Here is a 19,025-nt window from a genome sequence, read left to right as displayed (position 1 = left end):
AAAAATTAAAACTACAACACATGACAAACATGCCCATTTGCACCTAGGATTCACATTAACATGTTCTCACAGTAAAGGATGCTAGTAGGGACTAGAAGAGAAAAAATAAACTAAGCATCCTTTCAAAAAAAATAAAAATAAAAATGAGAGAAATTAGATAATTGTGTTATGCAGTGGAAAAAATAATAGGATTCTGTTGGAGTAGCAGAAAACCAGAGAACCTGCATTAATTAATGCAATCGTTGCTGAATAAAAGTACTGACCCCAGACTTTTGAACAGTAGTGCAAGTCACTTTGTAAAACAAATCTTCCAAATGCATAAAAATGCAATCCAGACATGGGAAATGCCTATTGATATCATGTGTAAGTGGAGCGAGACGCCTGACCAATCAAAGGCCTCACAGGCACAGAAAAAAAATTCAGGACCGATGTGGGTCAAAGTGTCAGGTGCTGGGTTGAGCTCTGACGGACAGAAGCAGCGCTGAAAACAGACATGCGGAGAGGGATGAGAGAGTTTCGCGGGCAGAAGGAGAGAAATCAAGGCAGTTAACATTCCACAGGTAAAGTCCCCCTACTGAATAAACCCAGAGAATCTGTCCTGTCATAACTCACACGAGGGAAAAGTCACAATGCGTTTGAGACAAATGTTTTGCACGTGAGATGAGAATGTCTTATCTAGTCTCTCTTTCTGAGGACCTGGTTATTCATTTTCATTCATACCTTGCCCCATTCAGACCGTGATTGACCGTACATATCGTCACACCTGTGGCGGTATCGCATTATGCCACGGAAACTGTTGTTCTTTCTCGATGGCTTCCTGTAAGACTCTTTTGTTTTATTCTGGTACAACAGGCTAAAATTAAGGATTAGGACAACACCTAGTCATATCTAGACAGACATGGAACCTAGTTGAGAACACAAGGTCACGCAAGGAAAGGAGTACTACAGTGCGATTCATTTTTCATCATAACCAAGTAGTCTAGCGTTCCCAAAAAGCCCGGTTCCAGGCAATGGCCAGTGTGGGGCCCCTAGTGCAGTGAACCCTGGTAATCTTTGTGCACTCAAGGCCCACTTCCTTCCCTTCAGCTGCAGCAACACTCCCTGCCCTGTCTCAGGCTATTAATAGAGCCACAATGATCTGTGAATACCGTCCTGCAAGGAATGCCCTGCAATAGTAGACAGACGAGTTTACATTTTAGGTATACTAAGGCAGTCAAGGCAGTCATAAGCATATGTAGAAAGAAAAAGTACTGGATATTGCTAGTCAATATTTGAAAATGTTGTACTAGTTTGTCAAAAAAAAAAAAAAAAGGGTTAGAGCGAAAACAATAAAAAACTTATCACACACACACACACCTAAAGGATTATTAGGAACACCTGTTCAATTTCTCAATGCAATTATCTTATAAACCAATCACATAGCAGTTTCTTCAATACATTTAGTGGTGTGGTCTTGGTCAAGACAATCTCCTGAACGCCAAACTGAATGTCAGAATGGGAAAGAAACATTAAGCAATGTTGAGCATGGCATGGTTGTTGGTGCCAGACGGCCCGGTCTGAGTATTTCACAATCTGCTCAGTTACTGGGATTTTCATACACAACCATTTCTAGGGTTTACAACGAATGGTTTGAAAAGGGGTAAAAAACATCCAGTATGCGGCAGTCCTGTGAGCAAAAATTATTATTATTATTAATAATTATTAATAATAATAATATATTTTTTAAACATTATATGTTGAAAAAAATACTTACAGTACCTATACATTGCCAGTCTAGACAATAATATATAGTGTGTCAATATTCTTAATGAATATTAGCTTGTTATTTAAAATGATTAGAAATTGATTCAATATTTAGAGCCTGACTTGATAGGTAGTGTAGAACCTACTATATTGTTCAAGCCTACCCTAGTATACAAAAATAAATTTATTCTTTAAAATCATACCTTCATTGGGGGCTAAGCCACCCCTACTATTGAAACCCAAAATTGGGAATTGGAATTGCATACCAGGCAATTTAAAAAAGTGATTGATCCTAAAAAATTGTATATAGATCGATGATTGAAAGCATTATAACCTATAATATTGTCTCATGGTATGGAAATTTAACAATGAAATTAAAGAATAAATTAACACGAGTAATCAATGAGGCAAACAAGATTATCGGCCATAAACAGAGCGCACTACAAGAACTATTCTCAAATTTAATGGAGAAAAAGGCGCTAGCTGTGTTTTCAGATCAGACTCATCCTCTCCACTCATGCTTTGAAGTCCTCCCTTCGGGTCGCAGGCTACGTACACCGTATGCTAGGAAGAATATTTTTAAAAGATCATTTGTCCCATTGGCAGTGACTGTTTTAAACCAAATTCTCAATTAGGGATGTTATTGTGAATTATGTGCACTGTATTTTTATTGAATCATGTATTTATTAATTATTATGGGTGTATTATGTGTTTTATGTGTTTAATGTGGTTGTAGAATGTTGTTAAAGCCAGTATCAAAGATGAATTTCTGTCCAGTTAATCTGAACAGACAATAAAGGTAAAACAAACAAACAAACAAACAAAGTGATTGATGAAGTGAGCGAAATGATTCTAAATTTGATACAGGCTGTCCAATTCTGAACTGCTCTCTGCTGATGCTATTGGACGTGGGCTTTCTACATCGACCAGAGACAAGTTTAGCAACACCATCCAGTTTTAGTTTTGGGTCAACCCTGATCGGAACAAAACTTTGAGAATGAGAGTTTAGCTGCTATCAGATTTTCAATCAGAACGAGAATGGTAACATTAACAACAACGCAAGAAGAGCTTGCAAGAGTACAAGAGTGTGGATCAGTGGCTCTGATCCACAACTGCAGAATGTTAAAGCACTAACTCTTGTTTCTGGTAAGTTTTCACTTGTCCACACACACATTCACACTGTCAGAGATCCACAAACAGCCATGGGAGAGTGAAAATGAATCCCTTACCTTTCAATCACTCCAACAGTGCAAAAACACCTCTCATCATCACTTCATTAGCACATGAAGAGCCAATGGTCCCATGTCCCACTGTCCAGTTACAAGTCCAGCTACATCCAAATTCTCTCTTTTCCCCTTTTCTTTATTCACACACTGTCCTTAGCGGGAATAGCAGCTTTGTGTGTGAGTGAGAGCAAGTGTATGCTAGCGCTAGACTTCAACAGGGGCATTCACTGCAAACAGAGTTCAGACCCTCCCCTACACAAGATCTAAGCCATGCAAGCAAAGACAGAGAGAGAGAGAGAGAGAGAGAGAGAGAGAGAGAGAGAGAGAGAGAGAGAGAGAGAGAGAGAGAGAGAGAGAGAGAGAGAGAGAGAGAGAGAGAGAGAGAGAGAGGAAAAGGATCGTCTTTCCTTCATACAGAACAATAATAGAAGCTTAACTAATATACAAACAACAAACACAAGCAGGCATTCCCAGGAAAAAAAAAACTTTCCCAGTGCACTTTGTCATTAGGTATGACTGTGTTTGAAAGAAGAAAATAACTCTTGTTCCCCTTTCCCATTGCTCTTCATACTCTACAGACGACACACACATATGTACGCGCGGCTGTGTAAGGGAATGCCGTTGTTCATTGACGCCCTCAGGGCAGAGGGAGGGTGGGGTCAAGAGCAGGGAAAGCTAAATTCCAGACGGATACTAGACCAATCAGCCGTCAGGCTGTGGTCAAGAAGGCAAAGACATCAGGATTGGGTTCTACTACAGCCAAGAAGCAGCACACTACACAAAAGAACAGAACAGAAGCCAACCTCTCATTAAAAAATCATTATACGTTCATACAACTTGGAAGAATCCAATGTGTGGATGACTGTAGACAAAAGTAAGTCCAAGCAGGGATGACTTTCCCCATAACTTTTTTTTTTCTTTTTCCAATAATGTATTTTTAGAATAACAATGGGTGTAACATCTATTAAATAAGATAAGGCCAGCCAGCACCAACAAAAGACACAGAAATGCCTATGATATGTAACAAAAGTTTATTTCAGCCCATTCTCACCCCCAAGGCGTCACCTAACTGGACATGCATTTGGACATGCTTCAATATCTGACGCTTTAGGCGCCCTTTAGCGTGAGTAAGATGACGCCCTAGGATCGCGTGTACCCTACCCCCACCCCACACCTAAACCTAACCGCGTCCTCTAACTGACGCTTTCCTTTAGCGTCAGTTAGATGACGCCGTAGGATCGCGTCATGTAAGTGACGCTAAAGGGCGCCTAAAACGTCAAATATTGAAGCATGGTCAAAGGTGACGCCTTGGGGTGAGAATGCGTTGTTTATTTTGATAGAGAAAGAAATCAGAGAAATGACTACGTACATGCATCAGAAAAAGTCCTATTTTTTTTTCCTTTTTTTACTATGCAAGTCAATGGGGATTGAGATCTGTTTGATTAAAACTTTCTTTCAAACATCTTCCTTTGTGTTCAGCAGAACAAATAAACACATAGGGGTTTGGAACAACTTGAGGGTGAGTAAATGATGAAAGAATTTTCATTTTTGGGTGAACTATCCCTTTAATATTAATGTAAATGGGAATAGAGCAGGCTTCACTCAATGATTAAGCTTAAACTTTAAGAATGCTGGCCTGGATGATTAGAATATATAAAACAGGAGATAGGCCGCACTATGCATAAATTGTTTTATTTGCACAAAATTAAAAGTTTAATATTATTGTATAAAACCCATTCCACAAACAGGCATTGTTATTTTTCTTTATTTTCTTTTTTTTTATCATTTTTCTATAGGCCTATTACATTTAATTTGTATAGTAATTTGTAAAAACTTTGTATTTTGTATAGTTTGACATTATACAACTTTATTGTACATTTTAAATTGATCTACTGTATATTTTAAATTTGTCAGATTATTTCTTTATGCATCTACAATGACAATAAAGAGCTAGACTTAATAAGAGAAAGGTAACAAAAGACGTGAGTGACAAATGAGTGAGAACAATGCTTTCAAAAGCATCACAGGACATATTCATTTCTACAGAACCATCTCATTCAATCCTTACTAACAAGCAGCCCACTTGCACAAATAATCACCTCTACCTTCAGTTTTCATGTTTTGATGTTACACGGCGAATAAACTATATTAACCTCTAATGATGCCTCTACTGAAATTGAGATAAGGGAACCGAAACTAATGGATATCTAATGATTGCTGACTGCAGCGGACAGTTAACACTGACCTCATAAATGTGGTAGACCTTCTCAAATAGAACTTCAGTTACTTTGATTGGGTAAAAGCTATTTCTAGATCAAAGCACCACATTATGACTAAGTGCAAATTAAGATACTTACAGTTCAGAAACACAATTTAAAAAAATGTCTATTTCATTGTTTATTGCAATCAGCTGAAAGTCCAATTCTTGCTTAAATGATACAAATGTGACTTGGCCAAGGCTGTAAACGTTTTATTTGTTGATATTTTCTTATACATTTTCTTATTATTTGTATTTATACATTTTTACTTTTAAAGTTCAGAGGCCATTTACACTGAAACTCAAGAAAACTATACATCAGATGATACACAAAAGCTCTGTATCATTCCTTCAGCTTAAGTCTTCTCATGCACAAGAGCCAAAATACAGGTTTTGGAGAGAATATCAACAGCTGTCACCAAGGAGACAAAGCCTTCACTGTGCTTGACTCATAGGAAGTCTGGGATGAGCCCATGTGAGAAAGGCCAGTGGTCCTCACGAGTGCCTGTTCTGAAAGCTGAAAAATGGCAGAGCACCTGCATTCTTGCCTGAAACTAAACAAGAGCAACATTCCAGAGTCTGAAAGGGCCGGCACACTTTACCACCAGGGAGATAGAAAAGCCCTCCAAGTTAAACCTCCTTAAAATGGCTCAGAATGGGTCCCGCATCCTTAACAAGAGTGCAATTCCACACTGGACCTACAAAATGACTCATTAGCATATGGAGAGCAGTGTTGGTTCCACATTCAATACTAGACTGTAAAAAAATACTATAACATAACGGCAATTATTTCACATAATTCTAACTTTATATCACAATTACTGGCCTTTTTAAATTTTCTTTGAGTCAAAAAGATTTTAATTGTGAACTTCTCTCAGCTCTCACAAATATCCATCTACTTAAGCTGTCCATTTTCATAAACTAAACAAGAGAGGAAAATAGGCCAGACGAAAGACGGATTAGACTACGCGCTTGCTCTTCATCTGGGAAGCGCTTAGCAGTCATACATGTTCCTTTCACCAGCATCCAAATCAATGCTTTCAACACGGCTTAGACTGCTCAACAAAAGTGTCTTCTCAGGCCTTTTGTTTACAACATGTACAATGGATTGGAATTGGTAGTCACTTCCAGCAATGCTATTTCTAAACACATGCAAACAAATCTACAGAGCTCAACACATAGGCCAAAGTCCTATTTTGAGAAAACTAGTTTCCCTGAAGGAGGTTAGAGAAATTTGCCATCTACATTGAACACATTTCTGTATACAAACTCAGAAAATATTATACAGACTTTTTTTTTTTTTTTTTTTGCCTCTGAGAACTCTAATACCATCCGAATAGGAAAGCATGTGAAAGCCTTTTAGTTTTAGTAACCACTTTAACAGATTTATGTGAAAGAAAACAATATGACTTTTTTTCTTAGGACAAGGCAGGAGGCATCTGACAGCCGCATCTACTATGAACTCCGTCAAAGAAACACACACTCACGAAGCAGGGTTCCCATCACCAACAAATAAACTGAAACGCTACATAAGTGCTCAGGTCAGAGAGCGTGTTCAGAAAACAGACTAGATCTACAAGCTCTACAGAGACCACAGAGATATTTTAAAAGCCTGTGACGGACAAAATTCACCATTTTTCTGTAACTAAACAATTTCTCTGGGAAAAACGTCTGGTCTGTTCAAAAACACTTTAACGATACATTACTGCCTCCACCACTCGTTCTCAAGTTCTTTAATTTCTGTCAAACTATTAAAATCTGACTCATGCTAACTTATAGAATTTGTGTTTAATTGAATACAAATGAAAGTCATAACGTATATTTGTAAAAATTTATGTGACAACCAATTTCTTTTTAAAATCAAGACAGGGAAACACTAAACATCCATTCAAACGGTATATTTTTCCATTTTCTGTTTTTGTCCTATGTAGGTTTCGTAGGGATTTTGGAGCCTATCCCAGAGTTTCCGGCAGTAGTCAGGGAAACACCCAGTCCATCACAGGGCTCAATTCAATTCCTTCCCACACAACTCTTCAATAAACACAGTTTTAAGTTATGCATCAGCCAGCTCCAAGGTATTGGAACGTAATAATTTATTATTCACATAATCTGTAGCAACGACACAAAATATTATCAAAAACACTGACTATAAAAGCATACAATATGACATACTGTATGAGAGTTTTACAGTGAAAAGTCCTGTATAGACCCCTTTTGCGCCGACGTCACAGTTACGTCACGGCGCTAGCTGGAGGCAAAACAAAGTGAAAACTGGAGGCGGCCAATACAAAACAGCACAGTTTCGGCTACATAATAAGGAGCTTAAATAATTGTTACTATTATTAAATGTCATCTTGTTGTGTTGTTTGGTGCAAGAATTGATGAAAAATGAATATGCTGTATCTGGAACTTTTATTTCCAGAAAATATTCACATCATTAAAATTGCACTGTAATGTCACTCTTTACATTGTCGTGGTTTCGGCGCTGCCTCGGCAGAACTGCGGATCGTCTCAAGTCTTGTACAGGACCATATAGGCATCTAAAGATTTATATGCCCTCAGTTTCTCTTTACGATCGGTTTCTCTATAAGGTAGGTGTAGAAGTCAAGCCACTCAACCGAGGTAAGGTACGTTAATCCTGTCAGATCATCCATGCATTGAGTGAGCGTGTAGGCGGCTACAGGTCGGCCAATCTGGTTCCGTCCGTTAAAAATAACTTTTGGAAATAACAATCGCGGTCCTGGACACCGAATGACCTTACACATGAACATATCAAATTTTCTCCAGTCATTGTTAAAAAAACAAGCTAACGATCCTTGCTAACTAGCGTTAGTGAAGCGGCCAGAGGGATCTTTCTGCCTCCACCTAAGCTCCGCCCACAAAAAAAAAACGTCACCATGTTTACCAACTGTAAAAGGGTCTATAAGAAATTACACTAAATACACTGTTAGTGAGCACTTCTCCTCTGCCGAGATAATCCATCCACCTCACAGGTGTGGCATATCAAGATGCTGATTAGACAGCATAATTATTGCACAGGTGTGCCTTAGGCTGGCCACAATAAAAGGCCAATCTAAAATGTGCCGTTTTATCACACAGCACAATGCCACAGATGTTGCAAGTTTTGAGGGAGCATGTAATTGGCATGCTCACTGCAGGAATGTCCACAAGAGCTGTTGCCCGTAAATTAAATTCATTTCTCTACCATAACCCGACTCCAAAGGTGTTTCAGAGAATTTGCCAGTACATCCAAATGGCCTAACAATCGCAGACCATGTGTAACCACACCAGCCCAGGACCTCCACATCCACATCTTCACCTCCAAGATTGTCTGAGACCAGCCACTCGGACAGCTGCTGCAACAATCAATGGGCAAAGAGGCCCATTGTTGTGCCATTCATCCATGACCATCCCCTCATTTTAGAGCATGATAATGCATGGCCCCATATAGCAAGGATCTGTACACAATTCCTGGAAGTTGAAAACATCCCAGTTCTTGCATGACCAACATACTCACAGGACATGTCATCCATTGAGCATGTTTGGGATGCTCTGGATCGGCGTATACGACAGTGTGTTTTCAGGTCCTGCCAATATCCAGCAACTTTGCACAGCCATTGAAGCGTGGACATCATTCCACAGGCCACAATCAACAACCTAATCGACTCTATGCGAAGGAGAAGTGTTGCACTCCGTGAGGCAAATGGTGGTTACACCAGATACTGAACGGTTTTTGAAAAGGTCTTAGATCCTTGAGTTCAGCTCATGAAAAACAAAAAAACCAAAAACAAAAGTGTTGCGTTTATAATTTTGATCAGTAAAAGCAAGATTGCAAAAATGCTAGAAAACGTGAAGAGTCCGAGACTCCAATCTGACTATGCCATAATTTGATTTATGCAAGTGGGGGTCTGTGAACAGTCTAAGGATATGAAAAGGGTTTACTGTTTCAGAAACCCTATCCTATGTCATTGTTAAAGTGTTATATTTATTTATTCTATAAGCAAAGAAAAAAAAGTTGAGTAAACAAGTAGTACTATGTTCAATATTTAAATAAGTATATAACTAAAGAAATTAAAACTTGCTAAATAATCGAAAGAGACCCGTTTCAATTTTCTATTTATAATGAATAAATCAGATATGACTTCTCATTTATTTGAAAAGTATACTTCATACTGAAGTAATCCAACAATCACCTATTAAAAATGCATTTTGATTATTTTGGAGCACCGACATCAATATTCTATGCAATTTGAACGCGTATTTGAGTTTGTTATTCTCCAGAAATGAAAACCGTTTTGCATAAATGGAAGGTTGCCCAGACCAAGATTAGATTTGTTTCTGAAGAGGAATGAGATAGCAGCACTGCCACATTCAAGCAGAGAAGTGTTGATTAAACCCCTCTTTCTCCCACCCTTTCACTCTCTCTCTCTCTCTCTCTCTCTCACTCGATCAGCTTATTACTAAGCAACATCGCAAAGGTTTTGTTTCACACAGATTTTTGAGGTCGATCTTCAAATGCTCGGAATACAAATGCGTGCCGGATATGCAAACATGGACACGTACAACACACATAAATATAGACATATGGACACATAAAAATAACTCTGAAAGTTTCAAATACCAGCATACTTGGCTCACATACAAAGACATTTCTGCTGGACAGGCAGATGGTGGCAAAGGATCCCCAAGAGTCTTAATAAGGCTCTAGCAAAAGCTGAAGGATAGAACATCAAACTTGATCTGTTCCCTTACTGTTCTCACAGGCTTCTGTAACCAAAGCCCTTTTGAGCGACTCTAGAGAAGAAGTGTGAAACTTTCTCACATATAAACACCCAAAAGACAAGAGATAATATAAAGACATTATTCTCCCAAGATATTCGGTTGGATGGGAGTGTGCATACACATACTCTTTTGTTTTTGGTCTAATAATTGGAGAGTACCCTCCAGTCAAAGCAGACATGTATGCAGCTCCCAGAGGCCAGAAGTGACTCAGAAAAAATGATTGAGAATTCTCTTGTTTATCACTTCGTAGGAATCCTCCACACTCCCTCCCTCTACCGCACCACTTGTTCTCTCCTCTCCGCTCCTCTCCTCAAAGAAAAGGAAGAGTGAAGTAGGACGACAAACAGACCTATTTCCATCTCAATGAGGGCCAGGGGTTCGGTGTTCTACCTCACAAGAAATGACTTTCTCTCTCCACTCTCTCCCAAAATGCTTTAAAGACCCCATGAGGTTGGAATTTTGTTCCTTTTACTCCACTTTAATTAACGTTGAAGCTAGTGTACTCTGTAGTGTAAAACAGAAGATACTCCCATTAAACATTCTGTCTTTCTCTTCAAGGAAAACATGCTAAATACTGCCCTGCACAGGTTTATTCAAACAACTACTCCAGAATGATAATGTCTCTCCCAATAACAACATCTACAGGTGACTAGCAAGTAACTAAAGGTGTGAGCCCCTCCATATTTAAGCTCAAACTTCCTGTTTTCAACAGACATGCATTAACACAGGAAAGCAAAGTACCCTCATTATTTCTTGGGGTCTTGAACTGATCTACACATAACCCAAATTTCGCATTGACTATCCACAATTCCGAGGGGCGCTCCTGTAAAAAATAAAGTGGGTGAAACTTCCGGTGAGGCGGCGGAAGTAGCATTCCAATGGTATTTTGTGTGTTAGTTAGCGAAGAGGCTAGCTGTTTTTCGGAGACTTATTTTACTATTTAAAGACGCAAATCTTTATAAGAGATGGTGTTACGGAGCTCAGGGACAACATGTGCTGCTCGCGGTTGTATGTATAACCGGATTAAACTAGTTCAGTGGCTTAAACGTGATTGTTTTGAACATAAGCTGAAAACGAAATCAGAGTGATCCTGCCAACGACTGTAGTTACCATCGCCTCCCAAAAGACGACGAATCTTCCTGTGTACATTTGTTTAAATTCTTAATATTCTATAAACTCTTTAAGCATGTGATTGGCTGTTCGCTACTGATGTTAAAGCTAAACTCAGGATCAAAGCCTGTGTTGACAGAATACCAAATGTGCCAGTTAATGTATTCAAGCAGCACATTCATTTATAATTTTGAATAAACTCCAAAGCACAATGACTAAGTGTGTATTTTTTATTTTAATTGTTTGTCAGCTCGCACAACTGTCTGTCACCATGCCTTGATGAGTATTGATTATTAATAATGTTATTATAATACTCCCAATCAACTACTGCGGAGGGTAAAGGTACTGTTATTTCACCTTTTTGAATTTCGTTGAGGTTATGTTTCCCCATCGTTAGCTAGTTTGGATCGCTATAACTTGAATGACTGTCAACTGTTGAATGAACGAGTGTCAAGCATGTCAAATCGCGCTTTGTTTACTTCCAACCGGAAGTCACGCCCACTTTAGACGCAAGGCCTCATGGGGCGTAGGAAACTTGTGGATAAATAAGGTTTAATTGTTTAATTATAGTCCTATGCAGATCATTTCACTATGGCACTTGCTCAGCAACTTCCTGATATTAACCAATGTGGAGCTAAGACTGCTACATTTCAGACAAACCTTCCTTAGAGTGTGATTACAGGGCAATAGCAATGGAATCACTGAAACACAGTACATGTAGAAGATAGAACCAAGAGAATCATCATGAACCACCAATATATAATGATATATTGGGGGTCAGTAGGATATAAAAAAAATGAAAAAATTTTTTTTATAAAGAATGCATTACATTGCGAACATTGACAGTAAAGGCATGTATAATGTTACAAACGATTTATATTTCAAAATAATGCTGTTCTATGAAAAATGTATCATCGTTTACACAAAAATATAAAACATGTTTTTGGGCATCAAATCAGCATTTTAGAATGATTTCTGAAGAATCATGTAGCCCATCACTGAAGACTGTAGTAATGCAATGACCACTGAAAATTCAGCTTTGCATCACAAAAATTGATATTTTACAAATTGCAAATTACATTTAAAAAATATATTAAAAAATAAAACCTATTTTAAATCGCAATATTTCACAATATTATAGTTTTTACTGTATCTTTAATCAAATATCAAAGAAATCTTACTATTCCCAAACTTTTGAACAGTAGTGCAGTCCTGATTCTAAAATCGAAACTAATATAAAAATCAATATTTATATATATAAAAAATCTCAGTAATAAGAATACTATTTATTAATATTATCATAAATCCAATAAATGTAGATGTTACCACATTTATTTTTTATCAGCATGGACACCTGTGACCATACCACACATTAACTGAATTCTACATTGATAAGCTAAATTGATTTATAACATCTTATTTGTAATGCCCGGTAACCGATAAACTGTAACCTGACAGTTTATGGGTTGTAACCTGATGTAAAGACTGAATCAAACTGTAAACACCAACAAAATTCGTTTTCAGGGTCAGAGCAGAAATAGTTTCTTAATCCTGATCATTTGGTCTCTTTATCATTGGTCGTCATTGCCATTCTTTAAAAGCAATAAGTCACTCGAGGCCTATCATTACAGTGATTTTACCACTGTTAAGGGGGCTTTTAGAGGCTTTTCATCATGGCTGATTCAAAGGAATAAAGGGATCCTTAAACTTGAAAACAGCCTAAGGATTAAATAAGCCCCTGTAGGTTAAGAATCAGATGGTAAAGCATTAAATTAGTGCCCTGCTAACATAAACTATAGTGAAATATCAGAAAGAAGATTAGAATCCCTGGAGTGGCAGGGGAGAGAAGTGCCCTTGTCGCACACTCTCTCTTATCTTTAATTACTCTCTCATCCTCTCGTCTCAATGCTCACTACATTAGAGACAGTCCTCCACTTCATCTCTGCAGCAGATGACACAAGATACACCAAATGCCAAGAAAGAATCTGGCCCTGCTTTCATAAAATGTTTGCTAATTGGTTTAGATTCACAGATATGAACATCCAGAGCTGTTTTAGCTCCGTTTATATAAATTGATTTATCTATAACTATAAGTGCATCTCTCAACCAATTATGATGCAAAACGCTAGACCTTCATCAAATCCTAAAGCTTTTAATTCCTTCATTCAGCTGTTGAATTACACATTAAAAGCTCTAACTGATTGTATACATCAAATGTTCTGTCTATGGATCGGTCTCTGTATAAGGGTTTAGCAATCTCAAAATGCATAGGTAGTGATCCATTTCCATGGCAGAGGTCTATGGGAGGGCATCTACTCAGCCAGGGCTGGGCATTTGTACCATGTTATTTGGGGCTATTCTGGGCTATTTTGTGGTTAGGCCTGCATTTAAGACAGATGTTGGGCTCAACGACTGTGTCATGGATCTGGGTTCCCTTGGCAGGATTTACTTTTTTCTTTCTTGCTAGCTTTCTTTGCAATATATCCGTCTCTCTCGGTCCAGCGTATCGACCCAATTGGACTCTGAACGTTTCCCTGAAATACTTTGGCGGTTGACTCATTCAGCTAACCGCATTCTTCCAGAACTCCTCCTCTGCCGATCAGACCTGTACCGTACACTCTGCGCACACAGACAATGGACAAATACTCAAATAATAATTTAATTGTAAGGTTTTAGAGAGCTCTGACAAGGGAAATTGAAGTGTGAGTGGAAAAGAAGACCGAGAATGTGAGGGAGAGGAGAAAGAAAGACAGATTTATTTGTGTACATAAGTCAACCGCCCGTCCCGTCCGGTCCCGCTCACTCACTCACACTCTCTCTTGCTCTCTCTCTCTCTCCCCCACACACACAGACACATCTACTCTATCCCTCTCTCCACAACTAAAGCCACAAGAGACACACAATTCAGAGAAACACAATTCCTTTAAAATGAAACTCCCTCACACACGTCAGCATAATCATGTTTGCAGAGCACACCCCAGTTACCCACAACTCAAACATAGCTTAGTGCAGATGGACAGAGAAAGAGAAAGACAAAAAAGTAAAAGAATAGCCTTATGCTACCTGCTTGAACATCTTCAGTAAATCGTTGGACTCACAATGATCATTGTAAAGACAGACATGCATCTAGTTTAATCATAGGCAGACTTTTTTTTTTTTTTTTTTACTAAATTCTGCTCCACATTTCAGCTTATGTTGGTCAGAAAACATCTACTTAGACAAGAATAGACTAACTGATGTTATATGCCATTTAGAACCAGGTTTACATAAAATTGATTATACCGCAAAGAAAGATAAGATAGATAGATAGATAGATAGATAGATAGATAGATAGATAGATAGATAGATAGATAGATAGATAGATAGATAGATAGATAGATAGATAGATAGATAGATAGATAGATAGATAGATAGATAGATAGATAGATAGATAGATAGATAGATAGATAGATAGATAGATAGATAGATAGGCAAGTGTTTTCCATTTTTCTGTGCAATATGCACCGGGCGTTCAGTGAACGGACTGTGGGTGGTCCATAGGTGTGTCGTCCCTGAGAATAGTTTTCAACAAACTCATGCATGCACTTTTACAGCATTTTAAACACACAATGCCAAAAATGCATCCCCCAAGAGCATCTTTTCCAACTGTTCTCCTTAAGCACTTACCGGACTGACCCTCCGACTCAGGGCTCGTCTCAGACTCCATAACTTCCCGGAGAGTCCAACAACTGAAATACTGTGCTGAAAGGAGACGGATGGAGGAGAAAGGAAGAGAGAGAGAGGGAGAGGGAGAAGAGGTGCTCCCTTCACCCTATGTGTAGAGAACTACTCTGTGCCCCGACTGCTGTCCTGTGTTTTGTGTACTGCTCCAGAGAGAGAGAGAGAGACAGTGAGAGAAAGAGACAGAATGGATGCTTTGTGGCGCATGCAGATTGACTACTCCCGCAGAAGTTGCGGTCTCTGTTTTGCTCCTACTTCTCACATGCTTCTTAAAGACACAGTATCAGCAAAGATACTTTTTACAAGCCTGCATATTTTACTCACGCTGTAGACTCTTTACACAAAATGTCCAATATTTATGGTCACCTTATTGCGTTGGTCATTATCAGTTTTACATTTTAAAAGGTGACCGCAATAAAACGTGCTCAATCATCTCATTCTGAAATTCCCCATTGCATAAACTACATATCAAACGGCACACTGTCACATTAGTCTGTATGAGCGCTAATGAGCAACTAGCATACCGTCAGTCTATTTCAATGAGCATTTAGTTAATATAATTTTGACAAACATCTGAATGAGCAATAGGACAACAGCTTTATACAAATTGCGTGTATGACTCACTTTGATGTTTGTGAGGTTAACAAGCTACAAGCTCAAATAGGGATTTAAAGGCATTTTGAGATGTCAGTACCCAGCATTCAGCAGAAGTTAGCCAACCGAAAATATTTTACACTAAGAAACTCAAAAGAAATTGACACTACTATTGTTAATTATTTAAGGGATTTGTTTAAAAGGCTCTCTGATTAGTATGTGATTTTTTTTTATGTCCAGTACATGCTTTGTGCTCTTCGACTCCCTAGAGAAAAAAAAAAAACTGATGTTTATGTTTTGAGGTTGTTTCTGCTCTCACCCTCATCAAACAGAAGCTGCTCTAGTTCTCAAAGGGAGCAAACGAGTGAGCTTAGAGATTTTATCGTTTATCTTTTATTAGTTGTTCAGGTGGGGTCTGATCTGAAAATACAAATCTGAAAATAAAATCTTTACAATCAAAATACAATCTGACCAAACAATAATCACCCTAAATATAAATGTTATATCCCACCCTCCCTTCAGAGCGTCTCCAAAGCCACGCCTCCTTAAAAACACATGAACACGTAAAGGACGCAAACAAAAGTTTCACAAGAGACGACGTTAAACTACCTCATGTCTCAAAGCACATAACATTACTATAATATAATAAACATTAAAGACTTAAAGATCACTGACCTGTATCACATGTTTTCCAGTATATCTATTCACTACTATAAAACAATCTGAAAATATACAACACAGACACACATTTGTTTCACTACATTTGTGAAGACATCTCATCGACTTCCATTGTTTTCAGGTTAATGATATTTTTTAAATCGCCTGACCGCCCCCTACCCCTAAACCAATAAACATAATATGATTTGGTCGATTTACAAGCCTTTTAACTAGTGAGGTCCAGCGCTCAGTGTTCAATACAATACACCCTTTAAAGGGTGACTTAAAAGGTACATTTGGCAGGGCCCACTTTGCAGCAGAATGTGAATGGGGGGAAATAGCTACAACATTCATTGGTAGGCCAGTCAAATTGTAAAAAAAAAAAAAACACATCCGCTTTTATATTTGATGTATGCACACATCAAAAATAAAAGTTAACAAAATTAAATGAACAAAATAAATACACAATGAGTATAAAAGCTTGTCCTTTACCAGAAGAACAAAATATTTCAGCCAACATCCTCCCCTGCTGGCCTCCATAAAAAATGACAGGCCACAAGGAGCAGTGCAAGGTAGCAAGAATAATTTCAAAAAACCTTTAGTCATTACTGTAGCATAGTCTGCACAATTACAACTACTACTGTAGGCTCTCTTCAGTAAACAGCAAATGTGTTTGTCTTTGCAAATATGTATCAAAGGTAGTTTGTGGCTAAAACAAATGACAAACTTTGACCAATACCTTATAATTATGATTAATAAAATAAGTAAAGATGTTTTTACACTATAGGTGTCATGTTTGAGTCTGTTTTGATCTTCTGTTGTCATTTTTTTAGTCACATGTCTTTTGGTTTTCACGCCACTCATCTGTTACCATGACTACTGTCATTAGTTCATCTTCATCACCTGTGTCTTCATTACCTTTAACTGTGTCACCTGGTTTACGTTCATCAGTGTCTGTATAGGCTCTATACACAGCTGCACTACTTCCTGAACTTCAGCCAGCTCCTTGTTTCCTGTCTGCCATTTTTGGACAATTTGCATTTTGAAAAGTGGTGTACAACCGATGGTCACTAACCCAAGCCCTACATACCATCATGCATTGCGCTGATCGTAAAAATAAGTTATAATCATGTGTGGAGTAGCGCATTATCTCAGAAATGGCCAGAAATGACTTTTAGTTTTTAAAGTTTGGAGAAATAAGCTCAATATAATGTAATGTATTTATTTAAAAAAATCCATTTAGCCCAGTGCCAGCTCGGCACCAGCTGACAGATGATGTAATCAACGACGCCGAGAGACGATCGAGTAGTGTCCGAAAGTGGTGTTTCTATTATGATGGTGAGCTCACTATATAGTGCTCTACTTCATACCCACTACATAGAGGGTAGGGAGTTGTGGCTTTAGTGGAGATTTCGGACACAGCATTTGTCTGTTTTCATCTGTGTAATGTTGTGCTACCTGACAGCTTTGACAGTTATTCAAAATTACTGATTTTTTAACACACAAGGGTAATTCTAGCAGATGAAAGCATAACTAGAAAACTACAATTTTTTTTTTAATTCCCTGATCATCAAGTTTTTGATGAGCATAGGAGAACTAGATAGACTTTTTTATGGGCTGCTATTAACATCTAGGTTACTAGTAGTGCACTCACCGCTATCCACTGAGAGATGGCATTGGAATTCAGGGAACTGCGTCTCAACCGGAACACTGATGGTGCGACGCAGCAGTCTGGTTTGGCAGGTGTCAGTCCTGTTCCCCTGTAGGAGCAGAGGGTGTATCTGAGAACAGGACACATAATAGAGAAATAAATACACAATTAAGCACATATTTGGCTTATGATTAACATTTTCAATTCACATCGAAGAGATTCCATCAGCAAGACATGAAAAATTCTATAAAACAAGCACACAGTTTGACAGAATTTGACTATTTTTATCAAAAAAATTCTAGCGACTTAAATTACTTATACATAATTAATATGTTTATTGTTGTTTCATATATATTCCCACGTCATAATCATGTGAGAAAAGCAGCTAAAGATCATCTTAGGGACAAAAAAAAAACATTTTCAATAAAAAAATTGAAATAATAATAAAAAATAATGCAGAATATAATTTCATGGACAGTAAGCCATCTTGGTAACACTTTATTTTAAGGTGCTTGTAATAAGCAGTAATTAACAGTTAATAAGACACTTATAAGACCTTATAAGATACATATAAGCATCAATTACTTCATATAAGTGTTAATTAAAGCACAATTAACACATTTATTATTGCTTATAAGACAATTATAAGCCCTTATAAGAAACTTGTTAACAAGCTATTTATACCTCATGAACCTTAATAAGATGTTTATTAACATTAATTAGACTTAATGAGTGTTAGTAATTTCATAAAAACACATTTATTATTGCTTATAAGATATTTATGAACTCTTATTAGAAACTTGTTAAAAGTTTATGGACCACTTATCAATGTTAATAGGATGTTTAATAACAGTAATTAAATTGGATTCTCTTGTCAGTATATAATTGCACTAATCGTTAAATGGTTTTAAAAGCTTGTTCACTAAAACAAATACCTTTCCAAAAGATCTGTCTTAACGTGTGTTTTTAAGCTTCATCACTAATCCATTGTTTGTATTTCAAGTGGATAATTTATGAATAATTGATCATATACACAATACACTCATCTTAATAATACCGACACTGTTCCCACTTTCGTTTAGGTAGCTGCAAAGGTGCATTGTTAATGGGTAATAAGTGCATAATAAAGGAGTTATTAATTTAAATAAGACACTATTCCCACTTTATTTTAGGTAGCTGCAAAGGTGCATTGTTAATGGATAATAAGTGCATAATAAAGGAGTTATTAATTTAAATAAGACACTGTTCCCACTTTATTTTTGGTAGCTGCAAAGGAGCATTGTTA

General features: G+C 37.6%; 1 protein-coding gene across 3 annotated transcripts in view; it reads right to left on the bottom strand.

Annotated features, from left to right (window-relative positions):
• The window catches only part of dab2ipb (DAB2 interacting protein b), a 120,054-nt gene that overhangs the window by 84,756 nt on the left and 16,273 nt on the right, over positions 1-19,025 (bottom strand). Inside the window, exon 3 of one of the 3 annotated variants that reach the window (XM_089130265.1) lies at positions 17,744-17,870. In XM_089130265.1, the coding sequence (XP_088986391.1) occupies positions 17,744-17,870 (127 nt within the window). Of the gene's footprint in view, positions 1-2,972; positions 3,145-14,784; positions 14,941-17,743; positions 17,871-19,025 lie in introns of those variants that run through there. The other 2 variants (XM_089130267.1, XM_089130268.1) reach the window with 2 other exon arrangements.

Source organism: Pimephales promelas, chromosome 4 (assembly GCF_988280905.1).
Source record: "Pimephales promelas chromosome 4, fPimPro1.hap1.1, whole genome shotgun sequence".
Lineage (NCBI taxonomy): Eukaryota > Metazoa > Chordata > Actinopteri > Cypriniformes > Leuciscidae > Pimephales > Pimephales promelas.
This window is presented reverse-complemented; position numbering and strand designations above follow the sequence as displayed.